The 15129-nt window shown below is 42.4% G+C and overlaps 1 protein-coding gene across 6 annotated transcripts in view; it reads left to right on the top strand.

The window, feature by feature from the left end:
- daam2 (dishevelled associated activator of morphogenesis 2) overlaps positions 1 to 15129 on the top strand; it is a 112122-nt gene that overhangs the window by 31412 nt on the left and 65581 nt on the right. For all 6 annotated transcript variants that reach the window (XM_047157810.2, XM_047157808.2, XM_047157809.2 and 3 more), the window contains exon 2: positions 10100 to 10322. In XM_047157810.2, coding sequence (XP_047013766.1) covers positions 10155 to 10322 — 168 coding nt within the window. In that variant the 5' untranslated portion in view covers positions 10100 to 10154. The remainder of the gene's footprint in view (positions 1 to 10099; positions 10323 to 15129) is intronic.

Consider the following 15129-nt stretch of genomic DNA (forward strand, 5'->3'; position numbering starts at 1 on the left):
ACTTGGGGGATTAAACACCCCCCCCCATGTCCACATCTGCTGTGGAGTTCTTGGCTCCACAGCAGATGTGGACATGGCTTTAATTTCTAGTAGACAATGAGCGAATGAAATGGCTTTTACCAACATGCCTTGTGAATCCCCACTTTCCCTAGATTTAACTGAAATATTTACGCTCCCAGAGAGGAAAAAAAAACATTTAACGTAGCCCACAAGCCCTGTAAGCTGTTTGTTAGGACTGAAGCCTAGAGCGAGCAGACCAAATTTGGCACGAAGATGTGGGACATAAACCCTCTGATATGCAGATAGCGCATTTGCCGCAGACATGTAAAATAGATCTCGGACGCGCTATTAGATGAAGTAATTCACTTGGCTCAGAATACGAGTTCTTATGTAGGGAAATTTCCGCCGACTAAATCCTGACCTCCCTCCCTTCGCTAAAGTGTTTTTACGGATTCAGAAGACCTTTTGGCACAGGGTTTCATGGTGAAAAATCTGGACGTTCTCCCATCCGAGGCTTTTCCTCCTTTTCAGGCCAGATCTTATCTGATGAAGGGATGAAGAGGAAATCATTTAGAGAGGCTGGAAGGGGTGAGGAGACACACAAGTGGGGGGGGTGTGGATGGAAAGGAAGGACGGCTGGGTTTGTCGTTCCTAACAATCTTGCTCATCGTCTTTGGTGCACGTAGGCACAGTTGTCCACAGACAGACTCAGTAGGGTGTATGTGTGTGTGTGTGTGTGTGTGTGTGTGTGTGTGTGTGTGTATATATAAAATTACACAAGGGATTTTAAGCTCGGAGAATGCATGCTTGTTTAGATTTTAGGATACCTTCTGCCCGGTTTGTTCATGAACATATACATGCTAATGCTCCATCTAGAGTCGAAGGGCTTTTCGGTGCTGGCGTCTCCGAATGCCTTTCTGTTTTGTGTGTCTTTTGTGCCATCCCACATGAGCATTCCCGTGTTACACAAGCCTACACTCTGTGCTAAAACAAACAGAGCTTGCTTTCAAACGAGGAGCGCAATGGTGGAATGTGTCCCCTGCTAATGTGCCATGAAATTATGCTAGGCTCTCTATTACACGGTTAGCGATGGTCATTTATCAATTCGTACCGTAACTCAGCTCTTATTCCTGTGTTTAAGGGAATATTGCTGTGTGTGTGTGTGTGTGTGTGTGTGGTGGGGTGGGAGAAATTGACGAGGCTTCCTGTGGGCCATTACACCAACCCACTTATTTATTATCTTTGTTTCTATATTAGGACTATGTGCACCTGAGTGTGCGTGTGTGAGGTGGCCCATACTGGCTTAGGATTATAAAGAAAATTGACTGATTGCTAAAACTGGGTAGTTGTCTAGCAAGAGAAATCAATTTTTATGCTAAAACACTGTTGAATTCTCAAATCTGATTGGTCAGAAGGAGGTGATTTACTTTCCGCTCGTTCTGATATGCTATCATTTCTATACTACAGTAGCATCTAATTTAGAGGGACTTGTATGGCAGACACTCTACGCAATCAAAAGTCTAATAATAGACGAATAATAGAAGAAAATCCTGTTGTTGTTGTTGTTGTTGTTGTTGTTGTTGTTGTTGTTTTAATGAAAACAGAAACAAAATCAAAACATCCAATTGTTGATATGGAGAATCTTTTTGGGTGGAGGTGTTTGTTTAACATTTATGGAAGGAGTCTCCAGTGTCGGTGCTTTGTAAAAGTGAACAAGTTTTCCACCCTGGGAGAGTCTTCAGCACAGAGGGCTTTGCGATTTCCTCTTGCTCTGTAATTTGACAAGTTTCAGAGTTTTTGTTTTCGTCTTTGTGGGTGTTCCACAGCTTTAAATGAGGTAAAATCTCTGCCATGGCAATTCATTGACAAATTAAACACTGTATTCGGTGGCAAATTGCAGCAGTATAGGAATAAGAGTAAACACTGCTGTTATAGGAAATGAGTTACAGTAACTCTGCATCACGTTCAATTCAAATCAAATTTAAATTTTATTTGTAAATGGTCTGCACTTATAGAGGAATTATTATCATTATTATTATTATTATTATTATTATTATTATTATTATTATTTATTTTTTTTTATAACCTTGGTGGTTCTACAAAGCGCTTTAGACTGTGTCTCATTCACCCATTCACACAAACACTCGCACACCAATGGTAGCAGAGCTGCCATGCAAGGCGCTAACTTGCCATCTGGGGTTAAGTGACTTGCCCAAGGGCACGTCGGTATGTGGAGTCACGTGGGCCGGCAATCGAACCGCCAACCCTACGATTAGTGGACAACCCGCTCTACCACCTGAGTCACAGCCGCCCGTATTTGTATAGCATTTTAACAATGGACATTGTCACAAAGCAGCTTTACAGAAATAAATCAATTCTGGATATAAATTTTGCATTTATAAATTTATCCCTAACGAGCAAGCCAGAGGTGGCGGTGGCGAGGGAAAAACTGAGACAACATGAGGAAGAAACCTTGAGATGAACCAGACTCAAAAAGGAACCCATCCTCATATGGGTTAAGGCCAAATAGTGCTATTGTAAACACTTTCTCTTCTATGACTGTGTAGTTGTGTAACCAGGAACTTATGAGCAATGTATGTATATGAGCGTCAGAGTCATTTACGAATTCATTATAGGTTTATTTTTTTTATTTTTTTATTTATTTATTTTTTAAATTATCAACTGTTCAATGATGTTTTATTCCTTACTTATTTAATCTAGTAAATTTACTCAATTATTTTGGTCGATATTAAATAACGATTTCAACATTCCGCAGAATAATTTTGTTTGTACAGCCTTTCATTTAATATGCTTCTTCTTCTTATTTTTTTTAAATGTAAATTTATGTTGTCCATTGTCAGTGAGGGCGGTCTCATTTAAATTTGTCTCGGAAAAGGACAAGAATGCAAACTGCTGTCATGTTGTAAACACTGTGTAGTGAGTGGGACCCCCAGACCGAGAGCTGTGGGTGGGCTACAGATGAATCCTGATGAAGAAAGATAAAGCGTGCTTTGAGACCTGTAGGGCACACGGTAGGCAGCAGTTTGGTCATGCTGCCATGGAGGAGGTGTGTGAGGCATCACTGCATTCATCTGCTGGGGTGATGGTGTTGGAGGCCAGTGCTGTGTGCAAGCCTGACAAACAGGCGTTAGAATAGCTGTGTGTTTGTGTGTGTGTGTCTCTCTCTCTCTCTCTCTCTCTCTCTCTCTCTCTCTCTCTCTCTCTCTCTCTCTCTCTGGGTCTGCTCAAAGAAGAATGCATTGATGCACGTGGAAATCGAGTCATATGCCATCAACATTGCTCGCAGGGATGTCAAACATGTGCTTTAACAGAACACACACACTCACTGGTCACTGTACACAAAGGCATTTCTTCCACACTGGCCGTAAGTGAACATTTAATCCCGAGCACATGAAAAGTAAATAACAGTCACAATTTTCACCTGTTTATCGCTTGGACACCGTTGTTCAAGTGTTCATAACCATACAGTAATTTATGTAATTCTTTATTGTGAAAACATGATATAGAAGGGCCAATACAGTTTTCTTAAAATATCAATAATAGACCTTTTAAAGAATATCATACCATCTATGCTAGTTTTGAACTTGAAAGTCATAAAGTTACTTGAACTGAACAGATCATTTAAATTCAGTCTGTCAGTAGGGGGTGGATCCCTTTCTGACCCGTTGGGGTTTGAATCCCACATGTTCTTGCATGTTATCCCAATGCTTCTGGGGTTTTCTCCAGGTACCCTGGTTTCCTCCCCTAGTCCAAAGACATGCGCTGTAGGCTTATTGGAATTTCTAAATTGTCCGTAGTGCGATTGTGCCCTGTGATGGCTTGGTCCAGGGTGTCCCCTACCTTGTGCCAGAGTTCCCTGGGATAAGCTCCAGGCCTTCCCGTGACCCTGTGTAGGATAATCGGTATGGAAAATGGATGGATAGATGTAGGTGTTCATGTATATTCATGTATGGCGGAACACCAAGAATATAGCACCACTAAGCCAACCAGTGATCGACATGCATTCCTTCGCCAGGGAGTGCAATTTTTCTTTTCCTATCCCAGCCAGATACATTTCTTGAATCCCGTTTGCTTCTATCTCCGGGACTGAGCGTCATCATTAATGAGACATAATAAAGAGAAGATTCACTTTGACAGTGGAGGAAGGCTAGCGATTGGAGCCAGAAGGTGAGGATTGGCTTCACATGCAGAAATGATGTAGCACCTTTACATTAGCACCAGCTGTTCACGATACTGTAGATTAGATATGGAGTGCAACACTTCATATGGGTTTTAAAAAGATGGCTTTGTTGAAAGGATTTCTCTTGGAGCAGGAGAGTGTCTTATCATGAAGGGGGGGGATGAATGCGTGACCAGAATTGTCAGTTTCTGAATGCGGTATCACTGTGCAGAGCTTAACAGCCATGAGCAAGGAACTGAGACAAAATAGTTGGATGAATGTAAAGAATGGGGTGTATTTGTGGAGGTTATGGATGTGTGTGACACTGACACACACTCCTTTTCTCCCTCTTTTTCTTTCCTCCTCCATTGACCTACTTCCAGCAGGCTTGTAGGATGAGGTGATGGGGCAGAATAAGAATTGGAAGCGGTTCTCTCTATCAGTCTGTGTTCTCTCTGCACCGCTGCTCTTTAGAGCATGCACAGTGGACATCCTCTGCCTCGAGGCCTGTGTGAGAGTTTTGCTTGTGTGCAGCCAATATCGCAGAGACTTAATACAACGTAATACAATACTACTAACGTGTATGCTTTGTGCTTCTTTCATCACGGTGCGTTCAAAAATGTTCCCGTGCTTATTCCTCTACTTCTCCCCTTTCAGAGCTGATGCCATGCCATCATTGATTTTTCACCACTAATTAGCCATTCGTTTCCTCACCTTGTCTCTGCAGAGGACACATTTCCTGCATGGCATGCACATTTAAGTGCATCTGCAGAAGCTTAGAGCCTCCTGTATGTTTTATGCAAAATCTTAAAGTAATTTCTTTAAGGGTATTCATCCTATAATATGCAGAACAACCCGAGATTTCTTTAATGTGGCAACAAGTGTAGGAGTTTGATGTAGGTGCTGATGCAATGGAGTAGGCTTACCACTTATGGACAGCCTATTATGTTTTTTTTTTGCTACATATTGACATTCACAGCAGCAGCGTGTAGCATCATTGCCTCGTAGCTTAAGGATCACTGGTTCAATCCTGAGCTCAAGTTACTTTCTGTGTGGAGCTTTGCACGTTCTCCGCTTGTCTCTAAGTTTCCTCTGCGTTCTCTGGTTTCCTCCCACCTCCCAAAACCATGCTGGTAGATGAATTGGCTATTCTAAATGTTCCCCTAGGTGTGAATGTGTGTGGATGCATGTTTGCGTGTGTGTGTATGATATCCCATCCAGGGTGTTTTCCTGGCTCATGCCCCCTGTTCTCATGATAGGCTCCAGATCTACTGCAACCTGGACCAGGATAAAGAAGTTCTGTAGAATGAATGAATGAATACGAGATTGAGTGGGCTGACTTAGAAGAAGCATTTCGTTCCTCACTGACTGACTAACATGATTTTCATTGTCGAAACAAGCATGGCCAGGGGGTTGCTTGGGACTACCATACACTGGGTAGTGGAATACAGTCAAGAGGTGAATGAGCAATTCATTGATCAACTCTGAGGATGGTAGCAAGGACTCCAGTAACATATTATATTTATTTTTCACTCCCAGTTCACAAATTAGACAGCTGTTGTTGAGTCAGTTTGTGGAAGATGGATATGAACATTTTGTGATTTGTCGGAATATACCATTTTGATGCTTCAGGTTGTAGGGCTTTGTTATGGTGGCTGTGGTGATGTAAATGGCATTATATGTGTCTGATTGGCAGACTGAGATCCAGCAAAACTAAATCTAATCACATTTGAACTACTCCAGTGCCATGTTTGATCATAACACCTACAGAGAACTAATCTGGAACCTATGCGATTGGATAAATTGCTCACAAAGCAGAAACATGCCTTGTCACTCTGTTCTCCGAGTTATTGAAAACTTTGAGTAATCTGCAGAGGAGAGAATAGACCCGTGAAGAATGTCCACTTTCCACTAGTTATCTCCGAAAAATCCTGAAGGGATGACTGCTCACTGTCGAGAGAGAGAGAGAGATGGACAGTAGAGAGTAATTGGAAGCGAGTTGAAACAAAAAGTTGTCCAGGAGAGGAAGAGAAGATGAGACTCAAAAAGAAATGGATCAAATTTGGTTACTTAAGTGAGAAAGTCACAAGTAAATTTAGCAAACCCTGAGAGGGATCTGTAGTTAGAAAAGATCAAACCGATGATATTAACAATGGTGAAATAATCACACCGCCATTAGTCATGTGTATGCCTGTTTGAGTTGAGTCCTTTCTCCTATTGGTTCCAAAGCAAAAGTCTCACTCCTCTCACAGCAGTAGTTTAAAGATACCAAGGAAACGTGTTTACTGTCTGGAGTGTCAGGGAGCATTCAACATCTGGAAGTATAGTTAGTGTAACCCCATTTGGAGTTCCTGTAGTGTTTGGCTTTTGCCTGGTGCCTTAGCATTTAGTGGTTAATGGTCTGAACCAGTGGTCCAAAGGTTGTGAGTTCAAATCCCATGTTAGCCAGAGAACCAAGGCTCAGCTATTGAGCAAAGGTATAAAAGTCCAGAGTGGTACTGGTAACCTTTAGCTCTGAAGCAACAGTGAGTGTTACAGATAGGACAGGTCAAGAGTTCAGGGGAAATGCTATAAGCCAATTTCTCAAATGGAAGGAAATGGATAATGAGATCACACTGTGTCAGCGAAATAATTTTGAAATCAAGCATTTGTATTACTTTGCATGGTAAGTTGAGTGGTTGGAACTTTTCTTTCAAAAGATGTATTAGTGAAAAGATGCGCTGGCCAAACTTGTACCCAATAAAGGAAGTGTGGTCAGCCTTTAGCCTTCCGGATCAGGGGTATTGTCTTACCAAGTGGACAGAATGGTGCAATGACTGGAAATTAGTGATTAACTACTCTTGTGCTAGATGGTCATTGACGTCATTCGCGTCGCTGGTCATCGAGAGGGGCGAATGTTGATTTTGGAGTACCTCCATCATTAGACGGACGTACCCCACCCTTTTTGAAAGAGTGAAACCTAGTTCCTGCTTTAGGTGTCCTCCCTCATGTGCCCTTTTAAATGGATATGGGAATGAGGGAATTCTTCCTTCCCTTTTCCTCAGTAATCCCTACTGAACCATTAGGGCTAATTCAGAGAGGATGGGCAATCAGTGTATTTCCATTTACAGTCCAAATCTCTGTGTTGCTTGCGCTCTCTCTTTTCCTGTAGCGTGTTTTACATTGCATTCATAGTCGTGTTTGTGTACGAGTGACTGATATCTTGGCCTACTTTTTTGCGCTGTATTGTGCAAAAGCTAGGCATGTCTTAGTGCAAGTGTGTGTGTGTGTGTGTGTGTGTGTGTGTGTGTGTGTGTGTGTCTGTCTTGAGTGTTAACTGAAACGGATTGCAGACTATGTGTAATCTTGTATTGAGGTCATGTGGACAGATGGATTGCCTCTTATCAGGTGAGTGTGAAGTGGCATGCAATAAACAGAAGCATATATGTCCTCCTGGAGTAGTCAAGGAGAAACAAACACCAAGTAACGTTCAATGTAATGTGTGTTTAGGATCATTTTAAGAGGATATTATTATTATTATCATTATTATTATTATTATTATTATTATTATTATTATTATTACTTTTATCTATTTTTTTTTTAACAGATTGGACAGAACATGATCATCAAAATCATTATTACCTCACAAAAGAATGGAGATAAATAAATGTTTAAAAAAAAACAAAACAACAACCTCAAAAGCCATCATTGCTTCAACTGAGTGACAGAAGACTGGCTGGTTATTTGACTTAATATAGATCGAATAGCAGAAGAGAAACATTACTCGCACATTCAGTACGGACTCGAGCATGGCAGTGTGTTTCCATGGAAACAACAGGCGAGGGATTCCTCTTACCCATACACTTAAAACTGCCATCTTTTGGCAGTTCGGGTTAACATGCATTTCCCATTTCGGTTTTCCAGCACTCTGAATAGAACGTCTTAGAACCCGTGCTGCATTCTGTATTTACATTTATTCAGTTAGCAGACGCTTTTATCCAAACGAGGAAACACAAGCAAAGCGATATACCAAACGGAGAACAATACAAGTAGTGCTACCATACAAGATCTTTAATTGAGTTCTAGAAAAGCAAAGTGCGCAGAGTAAATGGCCTGCACTTATATAGCGCTTTTATCCAAAGCGCTTTACACTGTGTCTCATTCACCCATTCACACACACTCACACACCAATGGTAGCAGAGCTGCCATCGGGAGCAACTTGGGGTTCAGTGTCCTGCCCAAGGACACTTCGGTATGTTGAGTCATGTAGGCCGGGAATCGACCCGCCAACTCTACGATTAGTGAACAACCCGCTCTACCACCTGAACCACAGCCGCCCAGTAGAGGTGTAAGTGCCAGAGTAGGGGTGTGTTTTTTTTTTTTTTTTTTTTTTTTTTTTTTTTTTTTTTAAATAATGTGGAGTAGACGGTTATTTGTGATGTGATTATCCTGACTTATTTAAGATGTTTCTCCATTGGAGAGTAAACAGAAATAATAGTCCTAACGCAGAACAACAAGCCATGAGTAACTAACTGAGATCATCATGGTTTTCGCAATGCTTGGTAATGTATAGTGAGGCATTTCAAAATATGCCCATGTGGCAGTGTAACTATAATATAATGTTTCGTCCACCCAAGCGCATGAGAAAGAAAACGATGGTTTCCTGCTCTTGCTGCTGTGACCTCACATTCCCCTCTCACACATTTGACCTGAACGGGGGACAGTCTTAAAGAATTTACCACTAAACTATACTTGGAGAAAGCACTAAAAATACGTTTAATGTTTGGGGTGGGGGGTGATGTATGGACAGCTGGCTTCAGTGAACACTGGACAAATTTAGAAGCAATAAGAACTAGTTTTTTGAAAGTTGAGCAGATGTGAAGCTATAGCAGGACCAATAATAATAAAATACTGGTGGTTTGTCGGTATTTTTGGATTGCATGGAATAATGTGGCATTTTGTTTGCGTTTGCTTTCAATATTGATGTGTACAGGTTTTCGTATGAAGTTCAGTCCTCTCTCGATGCAGTGTTTTGAAGCCCTGATTGAAGTGGATGCATTTGAGAGAGCAGGCGGCTCCGAGAAAACACTGAGCTATTTTCCTCCCTTTATTATTCTGGTTCTGGTGAGCGTGTGAGAGCGTGCTGGGTACGGCCGTCTTTTCCCTCCCTTCCCTTCATTCCGCCTTTCTTCTCTCTGCACTACAACAGAAAGGTCTTTGTGCCATGTAGGCTTGTGCCAGCGCACATAAAACCGTGCCAGGCTTCTCCCATCTCTGTGCCCACACAGCCTACAACATGGTCGAGGAGTAACGGATGCTTTTTCTAGCCAAGGCTTAACATCCTCCACTTCAAACATCTAAAGGATTGAAGCTCCTTGGCTGTTTCCAACTTCAACCTGTTTTTTTTTTTTTTCTTTCCTCTTCTTTTCCCCTCTCTCTTGCTGTCATTCTGGGGTTTTGCAGTTAGGATGAACTTCTTCCCAAAAGTAATATATTTTCAGAATCTTGTTAACTTTTGGAAAGCGTGTTTAAAGTAATGCCATATCCAGCATTTAACAATTTTGTTCAACCTTTTTGTTCGACCATGCTTTCGTGAAACCAGACCCGGAACTGTGGGCCTGGAAGGCAAAGCTTCCACGGTCAGTGACTGCAGACATTTATGTGTTTATAAGACGTACACAAACGCACGATCATGGTAACACTATGACGCCAAGGACGGGGGTCAGTAAACCTCAGTGGGACCCTCTGTGCATGTCGGCACCATTTCTGTGGTTGATTTTAATAAAACTTTTGATTTAAAACTTCAACACGACCTCGTCAGTAATGGAGGTCTGTCCGCTGCCTGTTTGGATTTTCATGAAGAGGTTTCGAGCAGTTACTGTATGATATGATATGATTTGTGTGCTTTAACTTATCTTGTGTGCTTTTCTCTCTTTTCAGACCATGCAGCCTAGATAGCAGACTTGACTTGTTTGGCCCATCCAGCGCGGAGAGGATGCCTCCCCGGAAGCGCACGCGGCCCGGCCTGGGCCTTCTGTGCTGCTTCGGCAGCAGCGAGCCCCCCGAGATTAACCTAAAGGACAGTGTTCCCCTGCAGCTACTCGAGTTCAGCGCCCCCATGCCCCCGGAGGAGGAACTGAATGCCCGCTTTTCTGAACTGGTGGTAAGTGGTCAGTCCGTTTGCCTCAATGCTAGCAAAGCTAATCAGAAATCATGTTCTATTACCTCCTATTTACTCAGATGTGTGTGTGTGTATATAGAGCAACGATGCAGTTAATGTTGGGTACAATTTCGCATTTCGATCGAAAACATGCACTTGCTGATTTACTAATTGAAGTCAGTTAGTGTTGCACATGTGATGGTCCAGAAATTGTGGTTGAAACATTTGTGCCAGCTTGACTCTCTTGCCAAACGATGTCAAACGATCGACGTTAAAGCATCGTTAAATCCTACCTTAATCATGGCACAGGGCTTGAAGTTTGACTTGTGTGTAATTACACAGCTGACTTTGTCGAACAAGTCTGCAAGTGCACAAACATCTGCCCGTGCTGCCTTACAGTTCCTGACTCGCTTAGGAAAACAGCATGCTCTTACACATTTAAGTTACATTATGAGAGCGGCGCATTGTTTAGACAGGAGCTCCACATGCCGTGTGTTAAGAGCGCAGAAGTGCTCATTGGTAAGAATCGAATCAAGTGTGCCGGACATATGGGAGTGCTTAGACCAAGCACGGCAACCTCGTTCTCGACAAAATGAAACGGCTCGCAGTTTAGTTATGGTAAATATCTGGACTTGGCCGAAGGCAGACACGGCAGACGGGTGAACGCTCGGGAATGTGGAAGAAAAGCTGTTTTTGTTGTGGCCACAGAAAGCCACATTTAACTTCTATATAGCTCGGTTGCGGCACATGCAGAGCTATACTTTGTGCACCGCATGAAGGAAAGACAAATACAAAGTGACACATCAACATTTCTAGGGATGGATTTATTTATTTCTTTATTATAATATCCACATAGAGGGCACCTCGACAAATCACAGTGTAGTCAGAAAGTGGGCTGAAATAAAATACCTTTGAGGAGAATGCATTTTGTCTTGTGTATATTTCCTTGGCAAGCGTCATAGTCGATAAGCCAATAATAATATAACCACTGTGAGGTCAGGGCGATTCCTTCAAGACATTTGACTATTAATTCCTGGGCGTTCTTGTAGTTAAAATGTTTGATAATGATTGTAAAGAGGTCGCAGCCTCCCAAGTGGTGCAGCTGTCTTAAGAGTCGCTGGGATATAATGGTAATGAGTCTATGCATATACATTACAGCACAGTGAAATTCTTTTTCTTTGCATATCCCAGCATGTTAGACGGTTTTCGGGTCAGAGCGCAGGGTCAGCCATGATACAGCACCCGTGGCGCAGAGAGGGTTAAGGGCCTTGCTCAAGGGCCCAACAGTGGCAACTTGGCAGTGCTGGGGCTTCAACCCCCGACCGTCCCATCAGTAACGAGCGGAGGTCACAGAGTGAGCTGCTATGGGAAAGGTGCACGATCCAGATCGTCCAAAACATGAGTGTTTTAATATTAATCACTTCAAACAAACTCGTAAGTGTATTTACGCGGCTTGTCGTATCAGATGCTGCGACAGATGCGTGTGCATCTTACAAGTAGACATTTTTACATTTTGTAGTATAGCGTCCTAGAAATGAATCTTAACTTAACTTACCAGGGGTTCAACATAGTTTGCAAAAAGTTCTGGGCGCCCATAACCCTGATGCCAGTTCACCGGTTGTCCTTCCTTGGACCACTTTTGGTATTGTAGGTACTAACCAATGCATACCAGGAACAATCCACAAGGCCTGCTTTTTTGGAGATGCTCTAACCTAGTAGTCTAGTCTTCGCAATTTGGCCCTTGTTAAAGTCGCTCAGATCCTTACATTTTGAAATCCTTCCATCCTTCCAACACATCAACTTCAAGAACTGACTGTTCACTTGCTGCCTAATAAATCCCAACTGTTAACAGGTGCCACTGTAGTGAGATAATCAATGTTATTCAGTTCTCCTGTCAGCGGTTTTAATGCTATGGCTGATTGGTATAAATCCACCTGTTTTTGGAAGGCCCCAGTTTGTTAGAGAACATACCTAAACAAATAGCATCATGAAGACCAAGAAGCTATCAGAACAGCTATCTATAATTACTATCTATATCTAACCATCTATCCATCTATCTTAATATACCAAGCTTTGACCATCCCACATAGCATCATTAAATACATTAATAAATAATGGAGAGAATATGGCACAACCACGAGGAGACTGTCCAACAAAATTCAGTGACTATCAAAGCCCAAGTCAAAGCCCATTCTAGTTCCCGGTTGTTAGACTATAAAATGTGAAAACATGCAAGGAGGGTGAATACTTAAGCAAAGCATTGTATATCAGAATTAAGGGTAGATCTGCACTGTGTGAACATTACCAACTGTGACATTCCCTCCTTTTAGCTGAAGAATCCAGCTTAGCAGGCCCTTATTTTAGCTTTAAAACCAAAATCCAAACACAGTAAGGGTAACCTTAATGAGCCCATGCTGACTGGTTCAGTCCTTTAACACAGACACCACATCACAAACTCTAGTGGCTCCAATCAGTCAAAAAAGGCTTTAGAGCAGTGCACCGTGCACATGCTGCGCTGTAATGCATCATGGGTACGGGAACTCTGCAATGCCCACATTCATTAGATTTGAGTTTTTGCACGATTTGTGACTGAAACAAATGGGAGGTTTTTTTTTTTTTTTATATATAACTAGAGTGTATTGCACATGTAGGAGTAGTGAAAATATAAATGGTGTTTATCTGGGGAACTGATTGATAGCGATAATATTTTATTAACCAACTGGATTGCGTACATTCAGCTCTTTTTGAAGTGGGTTCCTTGTAAACTGTTGGAATTCTGGTACATGGAGAAAACGGCAAATATACCGTATATGCTCAATGTACCAGCATGTTTCAGTAAGATATATTTCTCAGTTGAATATGCCAGCTGTGGCTCAGGGTTATTTAAGTTCAGGGTACTGGGAGCTTTGGTTAAAGTCTGTGACAGTAAAATGTGAATGTTAAAGAGCTCAACGGGAATAGATGAGAGGCAAGTGGACATGTGGCAGCCATGTGTTTGTAGCTCATCTTACCCCAAAAAAAAACCAGCCCTGGCACTGTCTCTGGAGAAATCTTATCTGGAAAAAAAAACAGGAGGAAAACAACTTAGAAGATAAAAGTCGAACTTGGAGTCTTGAACACCTCGTTAAATAGCGGCGATGGAGAGAAATCCTACATGGATAAAATAAATGCTAAATAGCGTTTAGTATATCACGCTATAGCATGTGAGAATAAGAGACCGGCAGGAATTTGTGTTGGAACATGCAGGAAGTGGTCTGTTGATATTATTTGAGCAACATCAGCACCACTAAGCTAACATCTGGTCCACAGAGGACATATGACTGTTTATTTCTCTCTCTATCGGTGTCTCTCATGCCTTGTTCTGTCCGTTAGTGTGTAGGACAATTTTAATCTAGTCACATGAGGGACAGGTTTTGTTGGGTTTTTTTGCCCCCCCAACACCACTTGCTATTTCTGTTACATGTCGTACTAGACAAATTGATTTACCCTGTAATATTGGCCTATATAGCACAGTTGGTAGTAGAGCTGTACATGGGCTTTCTAGTAGGCACAATGTGTCCTGGATCAAATTGTTATTATACCCATTGCGATATTTGCTGTATACATTGCCACCGATTAAAAAGTAATGAACTTAACATATGTGAATATATGAACGTAATTTGTTATGTATCTTATAGATCATTCCAGTGCCACAATATGTGGAGTTAATGATTAACAAACAATACTTGTGTTCAGCCCTTACCTGGATGAGTACTCAACCAACCAACCATCCATCCAACCATTCATCCATTTTCCATACCACTTATCCAGCTCAAGGTTGTAGGGAGCCTGGAGCCTATCTCAGGGTACAAGGTGAGGGACACCCTGGATGGGGGTCGACCCATCGCAGGGCACAATCATGCACACGGACAGTTTAGAGATGCCAGTCAGCCTTCAATGCGTGTCTTTGGACTTAGGGAGGAAACCGGAGTACCAGGAGGAAGTACGGGGAGAACATGCAAACTCCATGCGCAGACAGGGTGGAGGTGCAATTTGAACCCCCCAACCCCAACGTTGTGAGGCAGATGTGCTAACCAATAAGCCACCATGCCCCCCATGATTCATAACCGTGACTCATGTTCATACAACTCATCAAGCATGGCAAAGTCCGTTGAAGCTTTGAAACCAGACAAGCTTCAGACTGATCAGAGATTTCGATCATTACTTTGCTGGCAAATATGCAGGCAACTGGGAAGTGTGAGTCAAAGCTACTTGACCGAGTTAAAGACACAGACATACTTATTCTAATGGTCTTCACTTATTGGGTGGAGGGTACAGGGCGGAGGTCAGTGGGATCAATCTCATCCTCTTCCCTTCGAGCTGAAAGCTCTGGGTGGGAAAGTGTTTCCTGAATGCCTCTGCCATAGCCGTGTCCTCAGTAAACCCCAGCTTTGCCCACATACCATGAATCAGCAACTGCAGCTGGAGCAGCAGAACGAGCGACAGAGGAAGTGATGACTAGAGGGCCTGAGCCAAACCAAAGTCACTGACCCACAATGGGCTGAAATGCGTCCGTTGAGCAGTGGGTTTGGACAAGGTACCACGTCAATTTAGTTCTAGGCCTTGTTATTGATGAGGGTATGACTCTCGCTCACCGCAGTAGAAGAAATGCTGCTTTCTTTCACACGTTTAGTGCTTGTATAAACCTCTCTCCCTCGCTCTCTCTTTGGCTAGCAGATCGCTATTGGCCTCTACAGTTTCCTGTTGGTCCCATCAGGGCCTCATATGACTTCCTTCCATCTTGATAGTCTGTGAATAGTTTGTGAATCAT

This window comes from Ictalurus punctatus, chromosome 9, assembly GCF_001660625.3.
Source record: "Ictalurus punctatus breed USDA103 chromosome 9, Coco_2.0, whole genome shotgun sequence".
Classification (NCBI taxonomy): Eukaryota; Metazoa; Chordata; class Actinopteri; order Siluriformes; family Ictaluridae; genus Ictalurus; species Ictalurus punctatus.